This window comes from Urocitellus parryii, chromosome 13 (genome assembly GCF_045843805.1).
Source record: "Urocitellus parryii isolate mUroPar1 chromosome 13, mUroPar1.hap1, whole genome shotgun sequence".
NCBI classification, from domain to species: domain Eukaryota; kingdom Metazoa; phylum Chordata; class Mammalia; order Rodentia; family Sciuridae; genus Urocitellus; species Urocitellus parryii.
Window position 1 is genome coordinate 13,221,913 of NC_135543.1, and position 21,414 is coordinate 13,243,326.

General features: G+C 36.1%; 1 protein-coding gene across 1 annotated transcript in view; it reads right to left on the reverse strand.

The window, feature by feature from the left end:
- The window catches only part of Phlpp1 (PH domain and leucine rich repeat protein phosphatase 1), a 214,663-nt gene that overhangs the window by 20,820 nt on the left and 172,429 nt on the right, over positions 1–21,414 (reverse strand). Inside the window, exons 11-13 of the mRNA XM_026404647.2 lie at positions 12,529–12,729; positions 9,121–9,283; positions 4,064–4,194 (exon numbers count right to left, since the gene is read on the reverse strand). Of these exons, the coding sequence (XP_026260432.2) occupies positions 4,064–4,194; positions 9,121–9,283; positions 12,529–12,729 (495 nt within the window). The remainder of the gene's footprint in view (positions 1–4,063; positions 4,195–9,120; positions 9,284–12,528; positions 12,730–21,414) is intronic.

Here is a 21,414-nt window from a genome sequence, read left to right on the forward strand (position 1 = left end):
AACATCGAGAACCAGTCCCTGGACCTGTTAATGCTGCAAAAATAAAATCTATTTGTACAAAGTAAATGAGGAGTATTTTAATAAAGTCAACTATATGCATTTACTAAGAGATTTCAATTCTTATTTTACCTCAGCTTTCAAATTGTTCCAATAGGACCCACATACAAAAACTAAAAACAAAACAAACCCAAACAAACCAAAAAACTCTCAAATGGAGTTTTTTAAAAATCAGTCTACTAGAAAGCATTTGGTGCCCTCAACAGGAAGTCATAGCATATGTGAAGTATGTCTGTAGAAAGACTAGATACCATATGGTCAAATAAATCCTGCTTGTTTCTTATAAATTGCTACTGGATTTCTCCCCATATTATCTGAACAAGAGAAAAAGTTTATGTGTCATCTCTTGACAATACCTAAATTCTTTATTCATGATCCCCAAAACTTCACCTTTTGGCATTCATTAAGTCCTAAATCTAACAAAAACTGAATAATCTTCCTAAGAATCAGTTAAAACTCTTAAGATGTAAACTGATATTTAGTGAATAAATAAATATTCACTTTGATTATAGTACTAGCTGGTGGTAACATCTTTGAAATTTAAAAACATTTGGTTAAAGAAAGTTCTACTCTCAATTACTAGTGAATATTCGCCTTCCTCCTTATCCTAAAAAGCTGTAAAACATGGTACCAACAGGAAATCCCTAAACCAAATTAACACTTCATTTTATGGTAGGGCTACATATCTTTTCTTCCAAGTTTTCAATCCTACCACTAAAAAAAAAAAAAAAGATAATCTGCCATTATTTGCTCTCTCTATAACCTGGCACTAAATTTTATCCATCTAAAATGGTAAGCAATGGGAGGGTTTCTTAGAGCAAATTTTAAGGCTCTCATTAAATCATCTTCCTACCTTCCTGAATTCTAGGGAAAAGTAAAGGATCATGTCTAAAGACACGAATAATTTTTATAGAACAGAGTTTTCAAAAAATGATTCCATTTCCCAGCCTGATCATTAAAAGAAAAATTAATCCTTAACCTCCCTGCCCCACTCAATAATCCCTTCTAGTGAAGCACCAACTAATTTCTTCTCTGAATTCAGAATGGCTGAGCAGTTATCAGAAGGAATCTGCATGTTCACTCTTGAACATTTTCAAATGATTTTGAGAGTAAGAGCAGGAGTTTAGTCCCACAGGAGAGTGCCTTGGCTCATGTGGAACTAATCGAGTGCCCTGGCTCAGGTAGAACTAAAAAGCCAATCCTTTAAAAGCATAAGCAATTTATTAGGACCCACACCATTCCAAATGTTAAAACATAGGGTAACATTTTTAGGATTATAATCCATTGTCTGTTATTAATATTTTTAAGATCTGAGAGTACAATGCCTTCTTCACGGTAGATTAGCTACCCTAGAAACTTTAACAAATAGATTTTTGTTTATGCATATATAATGGATAGGGTCACCCCCCAAATGGTTTTGCATCTTTTTTTCTAATAATGTTCTGCATATTTTCTCAAGTTGTTTTATATTCATTCTAAATGTAATTAGAAATATTTTGATGACTATCCCTGTGCTTAAATGAACACTACACTTCTGATTATTTTTTAAGACAAAATTTTGTCAGAGAGAACCTTGGTCTAAGTATCTGAATATTTTCAAAAGCTTGAAATAGTAGACCAGCTGCTTTTAAGCAAAGCTATACCAGTTTGTGCTCCACTAGCAAGACCAACTTGAGGAGGAAAGTGTTAAGTAAACTTTAGTATTTTAACTAAATTATTTTTTAAAGTCTTTTCATGTAACCATTTGCACTTCTTCCATTGGCACATATTCCATTCGAATGAGTACTTATTGACTATAAGAGCATTTTCTATTAAGAATATTAATGCTTTGTTTGGCCTATGTTTCTTTCTAGCTTGTCATTTGCCTTAAACTTACTCTTGATAATTTAAAAACTTTCATGTGTAAAATTTATGTAAAAATATACTACATAAACATCAAAGCCTATACATATATATATATATATATATTTCTGGAGACTTTCTACCTACCCACCCATTTTTTTTTTTTTACCTAAAAAGTCCTTTCTAGTTGGTGAATATATTCATATAATTTCTTTTTACTTTAAAAATAATTTCTTTTTATAGATTTAACTCTTTTAATTCAGCTGGAAATAAATTTGGTTTATTTTGGTATGAGATAAAAAACAATTTATCTGCAAATAGCTAGTTTCATTTAATAACAAATCTTGATAAATTCTTTTTTAATGCAAAAATTGTATATCATTTGTAAAAAAATACTCAAGAAGATGAAAATATATTAATAATCGATGTACCTTTAGTCTTTTAAATTTCCTTAGAGATCATGCAGGCCATATCTCTCATCTTATAGATGAGGTCTGAACAAACTGAAAGAATTAGGCCAAGGTCTCATATACCTGATCAACAGTAGCAAGAACCCGAGGTGGGACTGGGGCTGGGGCTCAGTGGTAAAGTGTTCACCTAGCACATGTGAGGCACTGGATTCTATCTTCAGCACCACATAAAAATAAAGTAAAGGTAGTGTGTCCACCTACAACTAAAAAAAAAGGCAAAACCCCATGTATTCCCTAGGACACTCTGTTGGGGAGTGTTCTTCTATTATACACACAAATCAATTTGGTACTTAAAATGTCAATAAATAGGAATTAACTAAGCCAATTCTATTCAACAATCCCTGTAAGTGCCCTTAAAAGTTTTGGTTCACACAAAACTGAAGTTAGTTTTAATGGACCGTTCACCATAATTCTATTCTTATTGTCAGTTTTTTTTTCTGAGATAAAAGATAATGACTTTCAGCAATGAATATTCCAACACTGTATAAGCATATATGACAGATACAATGACTAACATGGGTCAATGTTCAAAGCTGCCACTTTAAGATATACTACAAAAACTGGGTTGGAGTTGTGGCTCAGTGGTAAAGGGCTTGCCTCGCACATGTGAGGCACTGGGTTTGATCCACAGCACCCCATAAAAACAAATAAAACAAAATAAAGGTATTGTGTCCATCTACAACCAAAAAAACTCTAAAACTCCAGAAAAGTTTAAAGAAGAAAATAAAGACTATCAACAATACTATTATACAGAGAAAAACACTATTTAAGTTTTGTTTTTTTTACATATTCTTTCAGAAAGCATTTTTTTTTTTTTTGCTGTATTCATGCACACTTACCCAAGGTACACACATTTATTTTGTAAAAAATAGGCTTATACTGTACAAATTTCTTTGTAAACTTTTTCATTTAATATACTGTAGAGATTTTTCCTATTAGAATGTAGGTCAGCATGATTTTAATGACAGTATAATATTCAATTGTAGAGTAGAATTATTTAATTCTACCAAGATGTTTAGAGTTCTACGATGAGCATTCACATAAAGACATCTTTTCTACCTACATTACTTTAGCAATCTTCAACCTGTAATTCTTTTTTTTTTTTATAATTTATACACTCTTTTTTTTTAAAGAGAGAGAGAGAATTTTTTTAATATTTATTTTTTAGTTTTCGGCAGACACAACATCTTTGTTTGTATGTGGTGCTGAAGATCGAACCTGGGCCGCACGCATGCCAGGTGAGTGTGCTACTGCTTGAGCCACATCCCCAGCCCTGTAATTCTTTATCAACATGCAGAATAAAGTAGTGACAATGAACTGTTTCGCAAACACAAAGGGAACTTCAGCAGGATCTAGTTGCCAAAATCCACATTCCCAGTTTTGCTTAAATAATCTGAATTTTAGCTTCAAATTGTCAATTACTCCCACATCATCCATCTCTTTCAAAATCCTTCCTTAATTTGCATTAAGTGTCACAACCATGTTAGAGGGACTGCTGAGACATATGTTGACATCTTGGCTGTTCTTTGCTCTCCCTGGGTCTTCCATATCCTGGGTCTTCTATATCTGCTATGTGTGCAGATATAGCTACGGAGTCTATAGCGGCTTCCCACTTTGTTTCGTGTTTTCACCATGTTATAAATCCCACTGCCAGTGAACAACGGTGGGGCCACAATGCCTAACAAAATACTTACTTCAGCAGTTCCAAGGTTTTATGATCGAGGGCAAGGCGGGGGTTTCCAGTCAGGTCTAGTTCTTGCAGTTTGGGTGGCAGGTTTTCTGGCAAGGTGACTTCACTTAGCTCATTGCAGCTCAGGTCCACGCACTGAGGAACAAATGGAAACAAGGAGATGATCTGGAGAAATCCTTCGATTCTATATTCCTACCCTCTGCAGATGAATCAGCTCAACCATTTACTGTAATAACCAGTCAAATGCAGAAAAAGTAGCTCATCAGCCACTCTGCCATGCATATTTAAAACAGATTTTGCTAAATAGTAATGTTTTACTTTTTTTGAAGAATACAAAAAATGCACAATAATTTCCATTTAAATTTATCTCTACATTTAAATTAAGCACTAACTGAAAAATCCTAATATAGGACTTTTTCTTATAGTTTACAAATCTCTGTGCCTATTGTGGACATGAGGACTACAATTGCAACTTTAAAATAAACTTTGAAGGACCTTCTTAAAACAAACAAAAATGCAAAACAAGGAAAAGGTAGACTCAAAATGAGAAGATCCTTTAAAAAAAAAAAGCTAAATAAGAAATCGGTTAAAAGATAGACTAACAGGGGAACCTGCCTGTTGTACAAAGAAAGGAAGACTTGCTGGGTCAAGTAAGGATCATGTCCCCAAGACACTAACACATATCTGGACTCTCAACAGGTCCTGCATAATCTAATTTACAAGGCAAGCACAAAATGGATCATCATGTTGCACAGAACAAAATTTAGGTGTTACTTGTGATGGGAATAAGAAAAAAAATCCTCTTCAGATAAATTCTAAAAAGAGTTACCACCCTTCTGTTCTGAGAAGGAACCATGCACAGGAGAAAAGAGTGACTGTGAGTGCTCTGGATTCAAGAAAATGGAGAGAGCTTTCAATGATCTGGCTTGAGAGTTAGCACCCTAGTATAATTAAAAAAAAAAAAAAAAAACTTTAAAAGCCTATTAAAAATCACAAGATGGCTGGAAAGGAAATTGTATCCAAGAATTTCAGTGTCATCGAAGTGGACATCTTCCTTTTACTTAAATTCTTAAAGAATTTAAGAATTCTTAAAGAATTTAAATGTATTATGGATTGGGCGAGTGTAGAGATTGGATAAAATGAAAACCTACAGTTTTGGAGAACTATATTCTGAACAGATTATGTAATTCAATGCTTCCAAACAAAATGTTTCATCATACTGTGGCTTCCACATAATAACAATGATATTACTATTTGAAGTTACATTTTATTATAAGAGCATTAGAGATTCATTTTTAAAAGTTCAGAAAATGGGCTGAGGTTGTAGTTTAGTGGTAGAGCACTTGCCTGGCATGTGGAAGCGACTGGGTTTGATCCTCAGCACCACATAAAATTAATAAAAATAAAGCAAAGGCATTTTGTACATCTACAACTAAAATAAAATTTTAAAAAAGTTCAGAAAACAGAGAAGCTCAGAAGATTTACCTTCAAATCTATCACCCAACACAAACCTTGTTAGAATTCTGGGTTCTCCCCCTTTATTTGCCTTACTATTGATATTTTTTAAAAACTCTTAAAATGTAGGTATAATTTCATTATATTCATTTACTCTTTTATTATTCCATTGCAACCATTTTTCCTATCTTCATTTCCATCTTCTACATTATGAATGTTAGTGTCCCTCCAAATTTATACATTGAAATCTAATCTCAAATGTGACAGTGTGAAGAGGTGGGGCCTTTAGGAAGTTAGCAGGTCATGAGGACTCTGCCCTCGTGACACACATAGTGCCCTTATAAAAGAGGCCTGAGGAAGTCTGTTCACCCCTCATGCCGTGTGAGGCCACTACATCACCATTTATGAGGAAAGAACTTTGTTACCTGTTGACACCTTGATCTTCTACTTCCCAGCCTCTGGAACTGTTAAGTTTATGTTGTTTATAAGTTACCGAGCCTAAGGTATTTTGTTATAGTAGTTTGAATAGCCTAAGATACTATCATTTAATAACCCTATACTCTCAGTATATGTTATTAATTCACTTAACCTAAATATTAATAAAAGGGAAATAGTTATTTCTTTTTACTATTATAAATAATACTGTATGAACAATTAGCCAGATTTTAATGAAAACTGATAATACTGGTAAATAATGGGCTCTGTTGCCAGCACAGCCAGTACACATCAGCACAGTGAAACAACAAATGGGGGGTAACTGTAATCAACCTACTGACGTTGACAGAATATGAGTTAAAGGACTAACAGGTGTGGGTAGTTCAGGAGGTAGTGGCTGACAAATTCAGGAATCAGAGAATATCTTATAGTATTAAAAACTAAAGACACTCCAGAGCAACACAGAATTTTGTGCAATTGCTAAAAGCAATTTTTAATGTCACCTGAAGATTTAAATTTTCAGAGTTCTGCAGATAGATGAGCTCAGAAGGGTGATTGTTTATAAAGATAATATTGGTGCGTGTAATCTTAAGAGATGAAGCTTCCACACCACCTCCCCGCACAGACCCATCTGCTTCCCATGCTTCTCTGAGTAATTCACTGCAGCTAGCACCCATCTGTCCATCCAGTTCTGCTACCCAGGTTCTGACCCACACCGCATTTCCCCTCACGGAACGTAACTGCATTTTAACTACACTTTCAGTCTTGCCTCCCTCTGATCCACTCCTCACACTGCTGTCAAGGATGTCTCCCTCCCTCTCTCATTCCACATCCCCAGTACTGGGTCTTGAACCCCAGGAGTGATTTCTCTGATGTGGTTTATTCCAGACAGTCACACCGGAGTTTCAGTCTCTCAGTTGCTCCCAACTGCTCTTCCACCCACCCACCAAACTCCTATGAAGGTCTTTTGCCCTCACCTTTTATCAAAACCAGTTTGTCAATTTTGAAAGGGAGTGAGACTATATAGTCTTGGGTTTCCTACTAGACTGTTCCTTGTGAAGCAGGAAGCAAGAAGCAGAAAGCAAAGTGGCTTCCATGGCCACCTCCTGATAGACACTGCTTGCTCCCTCTTTCCTGAGCCCTCATACGGAACCCTGTCCCAAACAGGAATTGACAAAAGACTCCCTTGACTGCTAGAAGAGTTCCTGAATGACTATTACATAATCTGAATCCAGGACCAGGGTGACTATTCCTGGTTTCAATTTGGGGAGTAACTGTGAGTCTACTAGGTCAACTACTCCATCCAGCTGACACCTAATTGGGGTCTCTGATCTGTCTTCATTTCCCAAAAATTTAGTCCTTTTTCTTCTGTCCATTCCAACCCAGCCATCTCCCCTCATTCTTTTGCATTTTTATGTCCAAGCTAATGGTCTCTCTTTTGTTGCACTTTACAGACAAGAACAACAAATAGAGCTTGCCTGAATTCAACCATGCCAAATCTGGCCCACATGGTGAGTATGGGATTGCTCTCCTCTCTAGCTGACTGAGAGCTGCTCAGTGCCCAAAGTGAGGGCTGTTTATTTTTTCAGCTTCCAATATCCACTGCCCTCAAGAATACAGCATATTAAAAATACTCATGCCCAGTTAAAGTAAAACAGATTCTAGAGATGAGCTCACTCAACATATCTTAGTTTATTACTGCAAACGAAACTACAAACATGAAATAATCTCCTTAATAAAAGGTATAACATTGTAAAGGATGGTGACCCAGTAATTTAAGTCAAAAAGTCACAAGAACATAGAAATTTGATACAAAGAAGTTACTTTTTAAATCCCACATCACAAATTTTATTCACCATGTTTCCATTGCTTAAAACATACTTCATTTGCTTACAATACACTTCAAAAGGGTTATAATAAGTCACTAACTAGAAATTACTAAACTAAAAGCTTGGGTTTGGGGGCAAGATTATTACATTATCAATTTGGCCATTATGCAGTTCAATGGAGGACCCCAAGGAAGGAGAACAAGTACCTTATCCTCTTGGCATTTCCGGGGTTTGTCAGCCACTAGTAGCCTTGGCCTGAGTCAGGTCCAGGTCTAATCAAGCCAAGTTTGGCTTAAGTGGTCATTTGGATCATGTTTTCTCATTAGTTGACTGAGAGCTAACTGGTATCCAGATAGAGATCTATTTCATTTGCTGCTGTTATTTTTTTGAAGTGCTAAAGATTGAACCCCTACACATGTCAGGCAAGTACCCTGACACTGAGCTATACCTTACGCCTAAGTTTTTATAACTGAAATGAACTTAATACTTTTATGAGATACTTTAAAATTAATAACTATTGTGCTTTATTTTACAGAAGGAATATGAATAAAATTTAGGGATATTAACTCAATAATAATATTGTAATACAGACAGGAATATTAGAAATAATATATCTTTTTCCATTAAAAATATACTCCAGGGCTCATTTTGCAGTGAAGACTTTCATAGGCATATTTACCATTTAAAATACACTAACTACTTTTACCAGAAATTTTCTTTTTTGGAAAGTTTAAATGTATATAAACACTTACACTACCACTTAAAATATTTTCATATGAAAGAACACTAAAATATCAATTCAGACTTCTAGAATAAGATAACTATCACTTTTTCAAATAATATTTTTAAAATTTTATTGGTTCCTTTTAGTTATACATGACAGTAGAGTCCCTTCTGATATAATTATACAAGCACGGAATATATCTTATTCTAATTCTGATTGGCTATTATGGTGGTGTATGATATTTAATTTAGGTGAGCAAGCAGTGGGCAGTGTGGTACTATTAATTTTTTCAAACTGTTCTCACAACTGACTCATCTTTTGAGTCACATAAGCAACCTGGAAATAAGTGACACAAGTACTACTGGACAGACAGGGGAAGGAGAATTGAGTGGCTAGTGGATAGCCTCATGTCATTCCAATGGTTAGGGACAAAGCCCAAGAATACAAATTGCCTGAACATCCAGTACAGTGTTTTGTTTTGAATGGAGAGAGGGGCTGCTGTGAGTCTTCATTGTGAGTCAAATTCAGCAAAGGTGCCAACATTTTGAATTGATGAATTAGGAAAGCCAACTTTCTTTGCTGACCTGAACCTAGAGTTTATGAAATCAACCCACATACCTTGATTTCTGGGAGCTGCATAACTTCAGGGAAAACTTCAATGCAATTGGAGTGAGCAATCACAGTGTGCATGCGCCTGCAATTCATGATAGTTGTTGGAATGGCTTTCAGTTTATTCCCACTGATGTCAATTTCTTCAAGTTCCTCCAGTTTTGCCATTTTACTGAAAAAGAGAAAATCCATCGGGGAAGGAGTTATAAAATAATTATAGGGCAATTTATATACACACATATGCACATAATGAGAAATAAAAGAACAATTTATTATGACTTTAAAGACTCACTTTTAATAGTCATTTTCACAAACAATTTTTTCATCATTGTTTTTGGTTATGAAGTATTTTGTCATTTCCTTTCCTATTATAGAACAAAAACTTAACTTCAACTCTTCAAACTTGGCAACAAGAAAGAAAGTGGATGTTCTTTTTTTTTTTGGTACCGGGGATTAAACTCATGGGCACGCAACCACTGAGCCATATCCCAAGCCCTAATTTGTGTTTTATTTAGAGACAGGGTCTCACTGAGTTGCTTAGCACCTCACGGTTGGTTGCGGAGGCTGGCTTTGAACTTGCAATCCTTCTGTCTCAGCCTCTCAAACTGCTGGGATTACAGGCATGTGCCACTGCGCCCTGCAGTGATATTCTTTATCTCCTAAAAATCTGTGTGTAAATTAAGTTTCCCTGGCAACAATCAGTTTGCTAGGTAGCTTAATCTGAACTCCAAAGAAAATCCTACTTAAATGGGTCAAAAATCAGCATTAATCTACATAACTGCTTTTAAGAAAGCTTAGTATGAGTGTATGATTTCTTCGTATAGGCAGTGAAAACCCAAAGTGATGTGGGAACAGAGCAATAGCTCCTATTAAGGTATGGTTTCCCCCCAGGCACAGTGGCGCATGCCTGTAATCTCAGCAGCTCAGAAGGCTGAAATAGGAGGATCGCAGGTTCAAAGCCAGACTCAGCAAAAAGTGAGGTAGGTGCTAAGCAGCTCAGTGAGACCTTGCCTCTAAGTACAATATAAAATAGGGCTGGGGATGTGGCTCAGTGATCTAGTGTCCCTGAGTTCAATCCCCAGTACCAAAAAGAAAAAAAAAAAGGTACGGTTTCCTCCTCAAACCCCACATCCAGAGTTTCTCTGACACTGTTCAGGATCACAAGGTGGTGCTGAGGAGCAGGGGTGTGTTCAAAGTCATTCTGATAATTTGTCAGGGCCTGAATTCAAACTGGGCCCAAAAGAAATTTCTTTCAACTCTTGCTACACATCCACAAAGAAGGAATCTCTCCAACCTTACCTTAGAAACATTTTATAATGTAATTTTAACACTTTGATTCAAGAATTTTTCATCGTTCAATCATCATCTATAATCTTAATTAATGAAATAACTAAATAAAGAAAAATACTAGAATTAGGGTCCCGTGCCTTCTCTACAAGTTTGGAGGACAAAACAATAGCTCCAACTCTGTAAACATCATCAATTCTTCAGAGCCACTTTCTACCCCTGGTGATGGGGGACTCCAAAAAGCACAGGATTCCTCAGTTATATAAATCAATTTGCAACTGGAGTCATAGTTGACAGTCATCAGTATCTTTTCTACTTGTGATGGTTACATTTGTCACAACACACTTTTTTTGCAGAAATTTTTATTTTGGCAAAAGCACTATATTTCTCTGTCACGTCTCAAATATTTAAGGTCACCTTATTTGCTTATCTTGAAAATAAATATATGCCTAAGATGTAATAGGAACTAAGTTTTTACCTTATAAAATCAAGTCTTTTTATGTAAGCACTGAGCAGCCTATCAGGACACATTATAAACATCATTAACACACAGACTGTGAAGTAATCCATCTATGACAGCCTGAATTCATAAGAATATTATTTGAATATGTTGCCTTTATATTTTGAAAGAAATACAGAGAAACCAGTGGTTAATGGAGTGTGAAAAAAATGACAGAAGGAAGAAAAATCAGGCTCAAAGAAGTTTCCATTTCTCAACATAGAAAGAATGTGGCCAAACAATGACTACCATGGGGAATGTTCGTAACAATTTGCTAAATGTCTATTTACTATAGGACAGACGTCACATGTGACATGAAGTGGAAGGAAAAGAGAGTCACAGCCCTGGCTCTTGAGCTCAGGTCTTCTAGGGGAGCTACTGCACCAAAATTACATCCCCCAGAGACAGAGAAATTAGAGTAAGATAAATTTTTCAAAGTGCATAAAAAACTTCTCTGCACTTAGAGTGGGTAATTACGCCTGGCAGGGAGCACTGGATGGGGGGCATGATATGCTTAAGAATCAGATGTAATGCTCACTTCTCTGGCAGGATTTATGTATTTGCCACCTGAAATAGGATGATAAACTCTTTCAGATAGATATGTTATTGTTATATGTAACAAAACCTCGTTGCAATAAAACTCATTGATATGATACCATTTTTCTCCAAAAATATTATATCTGCATTCCACAGTAAAGTATACATAACTAATAGAGAGTTTAATCATCAACATCAAATGAGGGGGAAATATACTGAAACAAAGCAATACCTGAAGTCACCACATATTTGGGCTTTCCTCCTCTTGCAAAGTCTTGAATAGATTGGTAGCCCTAGTGGCAGCAGAAGGAGGCTGTGCTGGCAGTTTTATTTGGTCCCTAATGCTGAGATGCAATTACTAGCAAAATACCAGAGGGTTAGTGTTTGCTTCTTGATGTGTGGGTGTGTGTTCCAAGTCCTAACTTGTTAGATGGATAAACGTCAATGAAATGAAGTGGAGTAAGTCCTCATGGCAGGCTTAGTGTGTAGACTCACTCAAAGCCAGACACTGCCACTATTCCCCAAAAATTAGAAATTAAAAAGAAGACAATAAAAAATGGAATATTCTGAGAGCTATGATTTGTAATGTCACAGTTTCTATGTTTGTACAGGCCTCCCACCACTTTTTTGTGTTTTTTTTTTGTTGTTGTTGTTGTTGTTTTTGTGGTGGTGGTTCTGGGGATAAAACCCAGGGCCTTGGGCATGCTAGGCAAGTACCCTGCCACTGAATTACATTCCTAGGTCCCTCACTGCTTTTTATATCATGAACATGAATACAAAAGCTAGTGAAGAACTTTCAGGTCCTAGTTTACATTCTGATTTTCACAAATTACCTACTAAACAACACACCTTATTTCAAAATCTTAACAGCATTATAATCATTGAGTCTTTGGACAAATTCATGTTAGAAAAACCAACACATTTCTGTTTAGGGAAGGAAGGCTCATCACAGCTTGTATAAAAGAACTACGAATGAGGGAGAAACCAGCTTTATATTACCTGTGAAATAGTTCAGCTTGTATCTTTCCCCCTCCTATGAATTCATTTGTAGAAATGCAACCAAGAACACCACTTTACAACCAACCCTCCGTTACCTTGCTGGAAAACTCTGAAGTCGGTTATAAGCCATGTGAAGGATCTTCAGACGGGGGTGTCCTGTTAATAAGGGCACACACTTATCTGTAAGGTTGTTGTTTGTCAAATACAATTCCTGTAAGATACTGTTTGTCTCTTCAGAAAGTGTGGCTGGAGGAAGGGTTTCCAGTTTGTTTGCAGATGCATTCAGAAATCTCAGGCTACAATGACAAAATGCAATAAAACCTCATTGATAAGTCAGAGCTCTAGTTAAAAAGCCTCAGCAAACTTAGAAGCTCCTTGCCTAATACCAGGTGTACTGGATTTAGAAACATAAAGAAAAGACAGATCCTGGCTTTAAAGAATTCAATTTAGTAGATGTGACTCCCTGGCCCACTGTCTATGATGAACACAATAGTTACTAACAATTTGTAAAAAGAAACAAATTGGCCCAATGTGGTGACAAAGACCCATAATCCCAGAGTCTACAGAAGTTGAAGCAGGAGGACCACAAGTTTGAACTGAAATTGATTTCTATGCATGTATGAGTTTGTTGGGATGAACCCAACTACTATGTATAACCATAAAGCTTTAATAAATAAAGAGGGTAAAAAGGGGGCTAGGGATATAACTAAGTGATAGAGTGCCTCTGGGTTCAATCCCCAGTACCAAACAAATTAAGAGAGAGAGAGAGAGAGAGAGAGAGAGAGAGAGAGAGAGAGAGAGAGAGAGATATCAATTTTTATGGAAGCACAAAGAAGAGGAAGTGATTTTTATAGCTGGTGGGGAGTAGAAAGAAAAGCGATAAGATAAAGTTAATAATCTGATTTAAGGAAGAGAAAAACAATTACCTATTTTTAAAATAAAGGGGTTTTTCAAGTAATAAAACAATCTGTATTAGATCACAATACAACTAAACCACATAGTGAATAAGTCCTTTTCAGCTTAATGTCTAAACCACATGGTACTGCCATGCATTCATAACTGCATGAGGTAATGTGCTCTGGAGTAAAATAATGGAACATACATAGCAGTGAGAAAGAAGAACTACAACCGCAGCATTAACATGATGAATCTCTTAAATGAAAGGCTGAGCTTCTGAGAGAAGGCAGACACAATGGGATATACTGCATGGTTCTATTACTATAAAGTTCAAAGTCAGGCAAAATGAATCTCCTGAGACACAAGTCAGGGTGGAGTGACTCAGGTGGAGGGAGGCAGCTTCTGGGAGGGTGCCTTAATGTTTCTACCATCTGGGTCTGGGTGTGTATCACTCTAGGAAAGTCATCATCTGCTACACTTAGGATTTGGTTACTTTTCTATATTTATATTATACCTTAATAAAGTGTGTACTAATGCAAACAAGTAAGATAATATATATTCTGCCACAGTTTCCAGATGATGAAATGAACAGTGGATAAAACACAAAGAACAGTTTTACTCCTAAGATAACTAAAACTGTCAAAATCCTCCAGTTATTATAAAACATAGAAATTCACAAAGATATCTGGGAATTGGAAGAGAATCCTTGAGGTCAGATTCTAAATCATTCCAAAGGGTCAGGAAGGCCATGGTTTGGGAGTCAGAGGTGGCCCTCCCACCTCGAAGAGTGTCTAACTGTACAGCTGCAGCAACAGGAAAGGGAGAGTGGTCAGTGCACAGGGCTCACTATGACACCAGGCCACGCCTGCCTTGCCTTCCACACCATTCTCAATTCAAAATTACTTGGGTTTAAACTTTCAGCAAAGATTCAGGATTGTTCTGCCGCTTGTTAAGAAAATAAATAAATAAAAATCTTCCTTTAAAAGGATGGATAAGGAAACACCAAGTAGTTATTTTAATCTCAGATTAAAAGAAGGATTTATATTAGGAGTCTTCCTCAGGACTCATTCCAAGCTCTCAATCTACTAAGTTAACACTCTATAATTTTGCACACTCCCCACGCTTACACACACATACCAACTCCACCACTTATCTGAGGAAAAGCTACTTCCCCAAAATAGAATATTTTCCATTAAAGAAACACGTATTCCATTGACATTTAAAAAAAAAAAAAAAGGGAAGTTCGAGAAGGGCTGTACAGACCATAAATAGTCATGGGAAATTATAGTCGTGTGTGCTACAGAAGAAAATAAAGGTCATTCATACAATTTCTGAAATGGTTTAGAATTAGGAAGGAAACCAGTTTCATCACCTCAGTTCTTTTAGTATTTTTATGAGCCTGTGTCTTCAGGCTCCATTTAACCACCTGACTTGAATATCCTGTTAAAAATTTCTTCAATGTAGAATTAGAATAAATTAAAACATAAGAAATACATTTTTATTGCCCTGAAATATCTTGGACTAGGGGTTGCTGGGAAATCATCTGGCAACCTCATTAAAATACAATTCTCTGGGAAATAGGTAAAGAATAATTTTAAGCCAGAAAAAAACCCAAAATATTGTCTTTAAAATATTGACAAATCAATGCTCACCTCTAAAGCTGCCTAAGGACTTTGAAAACCTCTTGTAGCATCTAAAGAAGGGAAGAAAATAAGTTTCCAAAATGATTTCTCACCCTCTCCTCTTTCTGAAATTTGCTTATACTTAAGGAACTACATATTCTTAATGGTAAATTAAAAGGAAAAAAAAATCCTGCATTGTACTTCTCCAGGAAATGAAACTAAGTTAACTGAAACTACATGGATGCCATCTGATCTGCATGCAGTCTGACCGAGTCACCATGTTTAACAGTCCAAGAGCAAACAATTGGACTAACAAGATTTTTCAATTCTGATGGACTCAAGAAAGTTAAATTCAATACCCATCCTCTTAAAACAGTCTTTCCTCTATGTTACAATGCTTCAGGAAGAGACAAAGTAAACCATTTAATGGATTAGGTGTCATCCTTCCACCAGGATCAACAACTTCTTAAGATGTGCACATTTTTTACAGTATGGATAACAGTTTACTCAATAGATAGGCTCCATAATCCCACTCCCTGTCTTCAACCCTCGAAGTCACTGATGCAATAACCATACTTAAGCTTCTCCCTTACAGATTTTTTTCTTTTCTTTTTTCTTTTTTGTAATGACTGTACAAAAAGCCTGTTTAATATGCCAAAAAATGTTTCAACCATATAATCCTCACTAAGCAACACTCTTCTTATTAGAGAAAAAGCAGTAAAATGGTAATGCTTCTTTCATTTGTGAGATACTTTGTTGAAACCACAGCTTGTCCCTATTTTCTATCTGATCTGATTCTCCCATCTTTCCAGAGGTAATCCCTCATATTTTAAAGAAGACATAAATTGAAGCTGAGAAAGTCAAATTGTTTGGTAATGGTTGAAGAGTAACTAGTGGCAAAGCCAGAAATAAATTCCAAATTCCATCAACTGCAACAGTCTATTATTCTCTAACACATCTCTCCAAAACTCAAATGTTTAAAAAATAAATAAAAATAAAAATCTTTTCATGAAGACATTTTCATAGGCCCCTTCTCCAAAACAGCTGGAGGATACCTGCTGGGGAACTTGAAGATCATATGTACACAGCTCTTCAAATTCAATTCTTACAATAAGTTAATCAACAGCATGGTGTTCAAAACCTTTTCTTAGCAGGAAGTACAAAAGTCAGAAAAAAGAGAGACACAGTTCCTGTCCAAGAGTACTTGGGGATGTCACCCACATGAGCAATGAGACAAATCCACTTCCTGCTCTGGAGCAACTGCTGTGTCCCTTGTTTTGGCAAACCATGTTCATCTGGCTCATCTGGGTTACTTTGTTTTGTCCGGTTTGTTTTTCAGAAATTTCCATACAGCCTTAGAATTTTACAGCCTGAATTCTGTCCCTGAAAAGGAGCACAGGCTTTGGTACCATAATAGATTTATAATTTGTAGGCACAACAGGTATTCTGTATTGAAATACTTTTCCTGGAGATCAGTGCTAGCATTTGTATTCCATTAAAAAATCCAAATGGTTAAGGCCATCCAAACCAAGCAGAACTCTTACTTTAGACAATTCCCTTGAGCCAAGCACAACAGCACATGCCTATAATCTCAGTGACTCAGGAGGCTGAGGCAAGACCCTCAGTAACTTAGTGAGGCCCCGTCTCAAAATAAAAAATAAAAACTACTAAAAGTGTATCTCAGTGGTAAAGTATACCTGGGTTCAATCCCCAGTAACAACAACAAGAACAAAACAACACCACAAACAAGTAAACAAACAATTCCATGATTTCTGTCCTCAAAACATTCCAGAAGTATCAAACAAAGCCATCATAATTTCTTATTGTTGCTTTTATAACACAGCACTTTTGACAATTTCATCTACCTTCACGAGGCTGATAGTTAAGCAGGGGCTTTCCAACTTTTTATGATAGTAACTAAAAGTACAAAATGCATTTTGCATAACCAGCCACGCTCACATTACACATGCAATATATAAACATATATATATATATATATATATATATATATATATATATATATATATATCTGGAACAAAAGTTTCATGAAACTTAACTAAGGTTACTGATTCACACTGATGTTTTCTATACTACTTCTTTCTTTCTTTTTTTTTTTTTTTTTTTTTTTTTTTTAGTACTGTACATGTGAACCCTTAAGCCTCATATATGATAGGCAAGCACTCCACCTACATCCCCAGCCCTATTTTAATTTATTTTATTGTGAGACAGGGTCTCACTAAATTACCTAGGTTGGGCTCAAACTTTGGATCCTCTTTCCTCAGCTTCTCAAATAGCTGGGGTTATAGGCATACACCACAGCAACCAGCTACTACTTTGGGGGTGGAGGACTGGGGATTAACCTGGGGTGCTTTACCACTGAGCTATATCCCCAGCCCACGTCTTGTGTATCTGAAGGTTTCTGCATATACATCTCGATAACTTACTGTAATGTTTTCTTTTTTGCACTTCAGCACTGAGGTTTCACTATTAAGAACAGGCTTCAGAATCATGGTGTGTAAGGAAGTCACCCTCAATACCTTTTTCTCTTTTAATTAACAGTTTTATTAAGATATAATTCATAATTCACATACACCACATTTTGTTCACTCATTTATCGGGTAATGAACATGGACTATTTCCACTTTTGAGGTGAGTTAAGTTCAATCATATATATTGATATATCTGATGTTTGGTATCAACTGTCTTACTATTTCACAATTATATATATTTGCTATTTCTCTCTATATAGAATGTACATTTTTTTCTTTAATACTTTTTTTTTGTACTTAGGGAGTTTGTTCTAGTAGTTACCTTGCATTTATCATCTAGCTTATCACTTTTTTTAAACTTTAAAATCTTGTGTTTACTGCTACAGGAATTTAATGGACTACAGTTTTAAATATTAGTTCTCTTCCATTGTATCTTTAGTCTTCAAGGACTTATATACAAGTTTTATTCCTTTGTGGTCAGTTTTGCATTTCCATTTTTTTATTTTCAAATTCTTTCTCTCATTTTCATCTAGATTTCTAAAAATTCATATCTTAAAGGATACTTAACTTGATATAAAAATCTGGGATCATACTTTAATCAAATTTTTTTTAAATGTTGCTCAACTATTACCTTGCTTTGTATGTTTTTGATAAATCTGATGACAGTCTACATATTTGCATTTTTAAATGATTTGATCTTTTTTCTTGATATACTTGAAGACTTTAATCTTCTGAATCTAATAGTTTCACCAAAGTAAGTCTTGAAATAAAACCAGAATTGAACATTCTGTTTTTTCTAGGTATTCAATCAACAGTCCCTTTAAAATGCACTTTAAGATACTTTGTTTATTAAAGATATAAAAATTTCTTGGATTACCATTCTGAATGTTAGTTGTGTTCCACTGTTTTGCCTTTGTTCTTCAAGGGCTCACTAAAAAAACCGCTATTCCTATTTGGTCTATCTTGCATTTCTACTATTTTATCTCTTACCTTTTTATTTCTTCTTTGCCTCATTTTCATTCCTTTTATTTTCAGCCTTTCTTTAATGTCCCTTATTAATTTTTTACTTGAGTCTATTCTCCCTTGGGCACCTTCTGATATATTACTCATTTCTGAGATACTCACTACCCTCTTTCATTTTATGAATTCAAACACTTTTGTCTTTCCATTATTTCCTGTTTGTCCATTTTTATTCTTAATTTCTCAATTTTCTTTTTTTATATCCCAACAAGCTCATTTGAGTATATTTAATTCTGTTTTGAATGTTGTCTTACAGTTTTCTTCAGCTTCAAAATAGTTTGGGGGAGACTCTTCCACGGACTATGTGTGTTGTTTTTTGTTTTCTCATTTTAGGGGTTAATAATATATATGTTCCTCCAATCCCTATTCCTTTTTATGGTATCAGGCTGTTTCACAAGATGCTTAGATCAATGGTGTCATTTGCTGTCAGCACGGCAAAGACAAGACACACTAAGAGACTTCTGTTTGAGTTGAGTAGGGAAGGACTGTGTTTCCTCTTCTGGTTCACTTTTTTTCTGCATCCTACCCCTTCAAATTACATACTTCCACATAAGCTTTCGATGGTAGATGTAGGCTTCCTGGGCCCCGTTGCCAGCTCCTTCTTATCTTTCCCACTGTCTTCTTATTCTGCGTCCACTGAGCACACAGCCTCGTAATGAAGCAGGGACAGAGAAGTGTGTGACCGCTTGCTATCTGGTACTTTTTTCTCTTTGTATTTGCACTTTATCCTCTCCTGTTATCCTTCTCACAGAAGATGCCCTAGGCTGGCAGCTGGAAATCTGGCTGCACCTCAGAATCGAATAGGGAGTTTTCATCAGAGCATATTCTCCTCTTCAACCCTCATGGTAAGCAGGTCAGGGTGAGGCCTCAAAAATCTACCTAAAAGATTCTCACCAAGTTGAGAATTATTTCAGGACAAAACCCCCCTGTTCTAATGTACCCTAGTGGTTTCCTGAGGACAGATGGAGAACCCACTAGTGGAGCAAACTTGCCCATCTCATCTACTTTGGGAGCACCAGGGAAGTGTCAGTAAGGATTACCAAGCAGCCTCTGGGCACTGGCAGCACTCTTCTGATAATCTATGCCTGCTCTCTTCTCCGGTTCTAGGTTCACAACCGAACTCAGGAGTGCTCGGGACCTCTGGCTAAACCCTTTTCGTTTGTTCTGGTTGGCAACACATGAAGTTTGTCACTAGACTCTAACCCTGCCCTGGTGAGATCACATAACTGTCTGTTCTCCCAAGCTCCACCCTGCCCTTCCCCAGAACTGAAGGGACTGTGGGGCTGAGGAGTGGATGGAAATTATCTTCTTCATAGTGTTCTGAACCCCACTGAGTGATTCTCTAGTTTTGAAAAACTGGCAGCTGATTTTGAGGTAACAATGCTAACAACCACTACTTTAATATATCTGAGAAACACACAATAAAAGGAAGTGATGAGATATATTTGATATCCAGAAATAGACTCACAATTTTTCTATTAATACTCTTCTTTTATATAAATCTGCTTTTTGGCAATAGCACCTGTTGTCACATTTAGCTTTCATTATATACAGTGGATCCTCTTGACTGAACCCACAGAACAGGGGAGCCTTGTAAACATGGTGATTCCCAGTCTATCCCGCTAAGTCTAAGTGAGTAAAACTTAGATTAGAGCCAGGAATATTAATGTTCAGGAAATTTCTGTAAGGAATTCTGAAGATATTCCTTAAATTCTCTAAGGGATTCTGAACACATGCTTTAAAAAATACTCTTTTTCTACCATGGCTCTAAAACATCAGAATGTCACAAGGCAACTCTCTTCATTTAAAAAAAAAAAAAAAAGTGTAGGCATCTTAGCTCTTCAAAATGCCAGAAATATCTGTCTTTGCCAAAAGGCACCAGTTGTCATGCTCAATCAATCACAATTCTTCTAAATTTTCTGTTCCCTTTTAGTCCCTTTGATATTTACACATGTTCTGAGTCACTAAAACTTATGGTCTATAGTGTGACTAATGCTCTGGGGATATTTAATAAATACAAATGAGCAACTACCATGAACCACATTTGCATATATACTACCCCAACTCCTGCCCCTCAGAATACCTTGCACTACTCCAAGTAGGGATAAAAACAGACTTGGATGCCCACCCACAACATGGAGCTATAACTCTCCTTTAAGAGCATCCATTTTGGCTTTGTTAATCAGGATGATTCCTTCGGGAGAAGCTGTCTGGCCATATCAAATTCGTGCAGATGCTGAGTGGACAGGGAGTCTCTGCCAAGATTTCAGAAAGAAACAGAAGGATGGCAGTACCTCTAGCAGTGCCTTATCCACTCTGGTGAGCCACAGAGAATTACCTACCCCTCCCCTTTGCCCATCTGCTGATGACAACCAATTATCTCAAACTCTTCTGGGGTTTCCATTAAGAAAATCCTCAACTAAAAGCAGAAATAAGTATGATGAAAAAATCCAAGCCAATAAAGAATATTTGCCAGTTTATCCAACAGAACTAAATTCTCTCTTGACTGTAGGATACAAAAACCAAAGACAACCTCTCAATAATATATGATCCATGTATAATTTTTGAGCTGCAAAGTTTTTTATTATTTACTTTTATTCTTAAAAAACATTTATTTTTAATTGTCACATAATAATTATACATATTTATGCAGCATAAGATCAGATTTTAATACATGCATACAGTGTAAACTGCCAGGTTTGAAAAGCACGTCAAAATAAACAAAACTCAGAGATAAATATGCACAGGAAACTTGTAAACTAAGATTGCTGATTCAACTCATAAGAATTTTAATACAATGGGTCTCAAGTTTTCAGAGAAATATGATTTTACTAAAAGCCATCTAATTTATAAAGTAGATCCATCTCTCTTATCTGGTTACCTTCCTACCACCAGGAAAAGCTGATTAATACACACTATCCTAAAGTTGACAGTATCATGTACTTAAAACTAT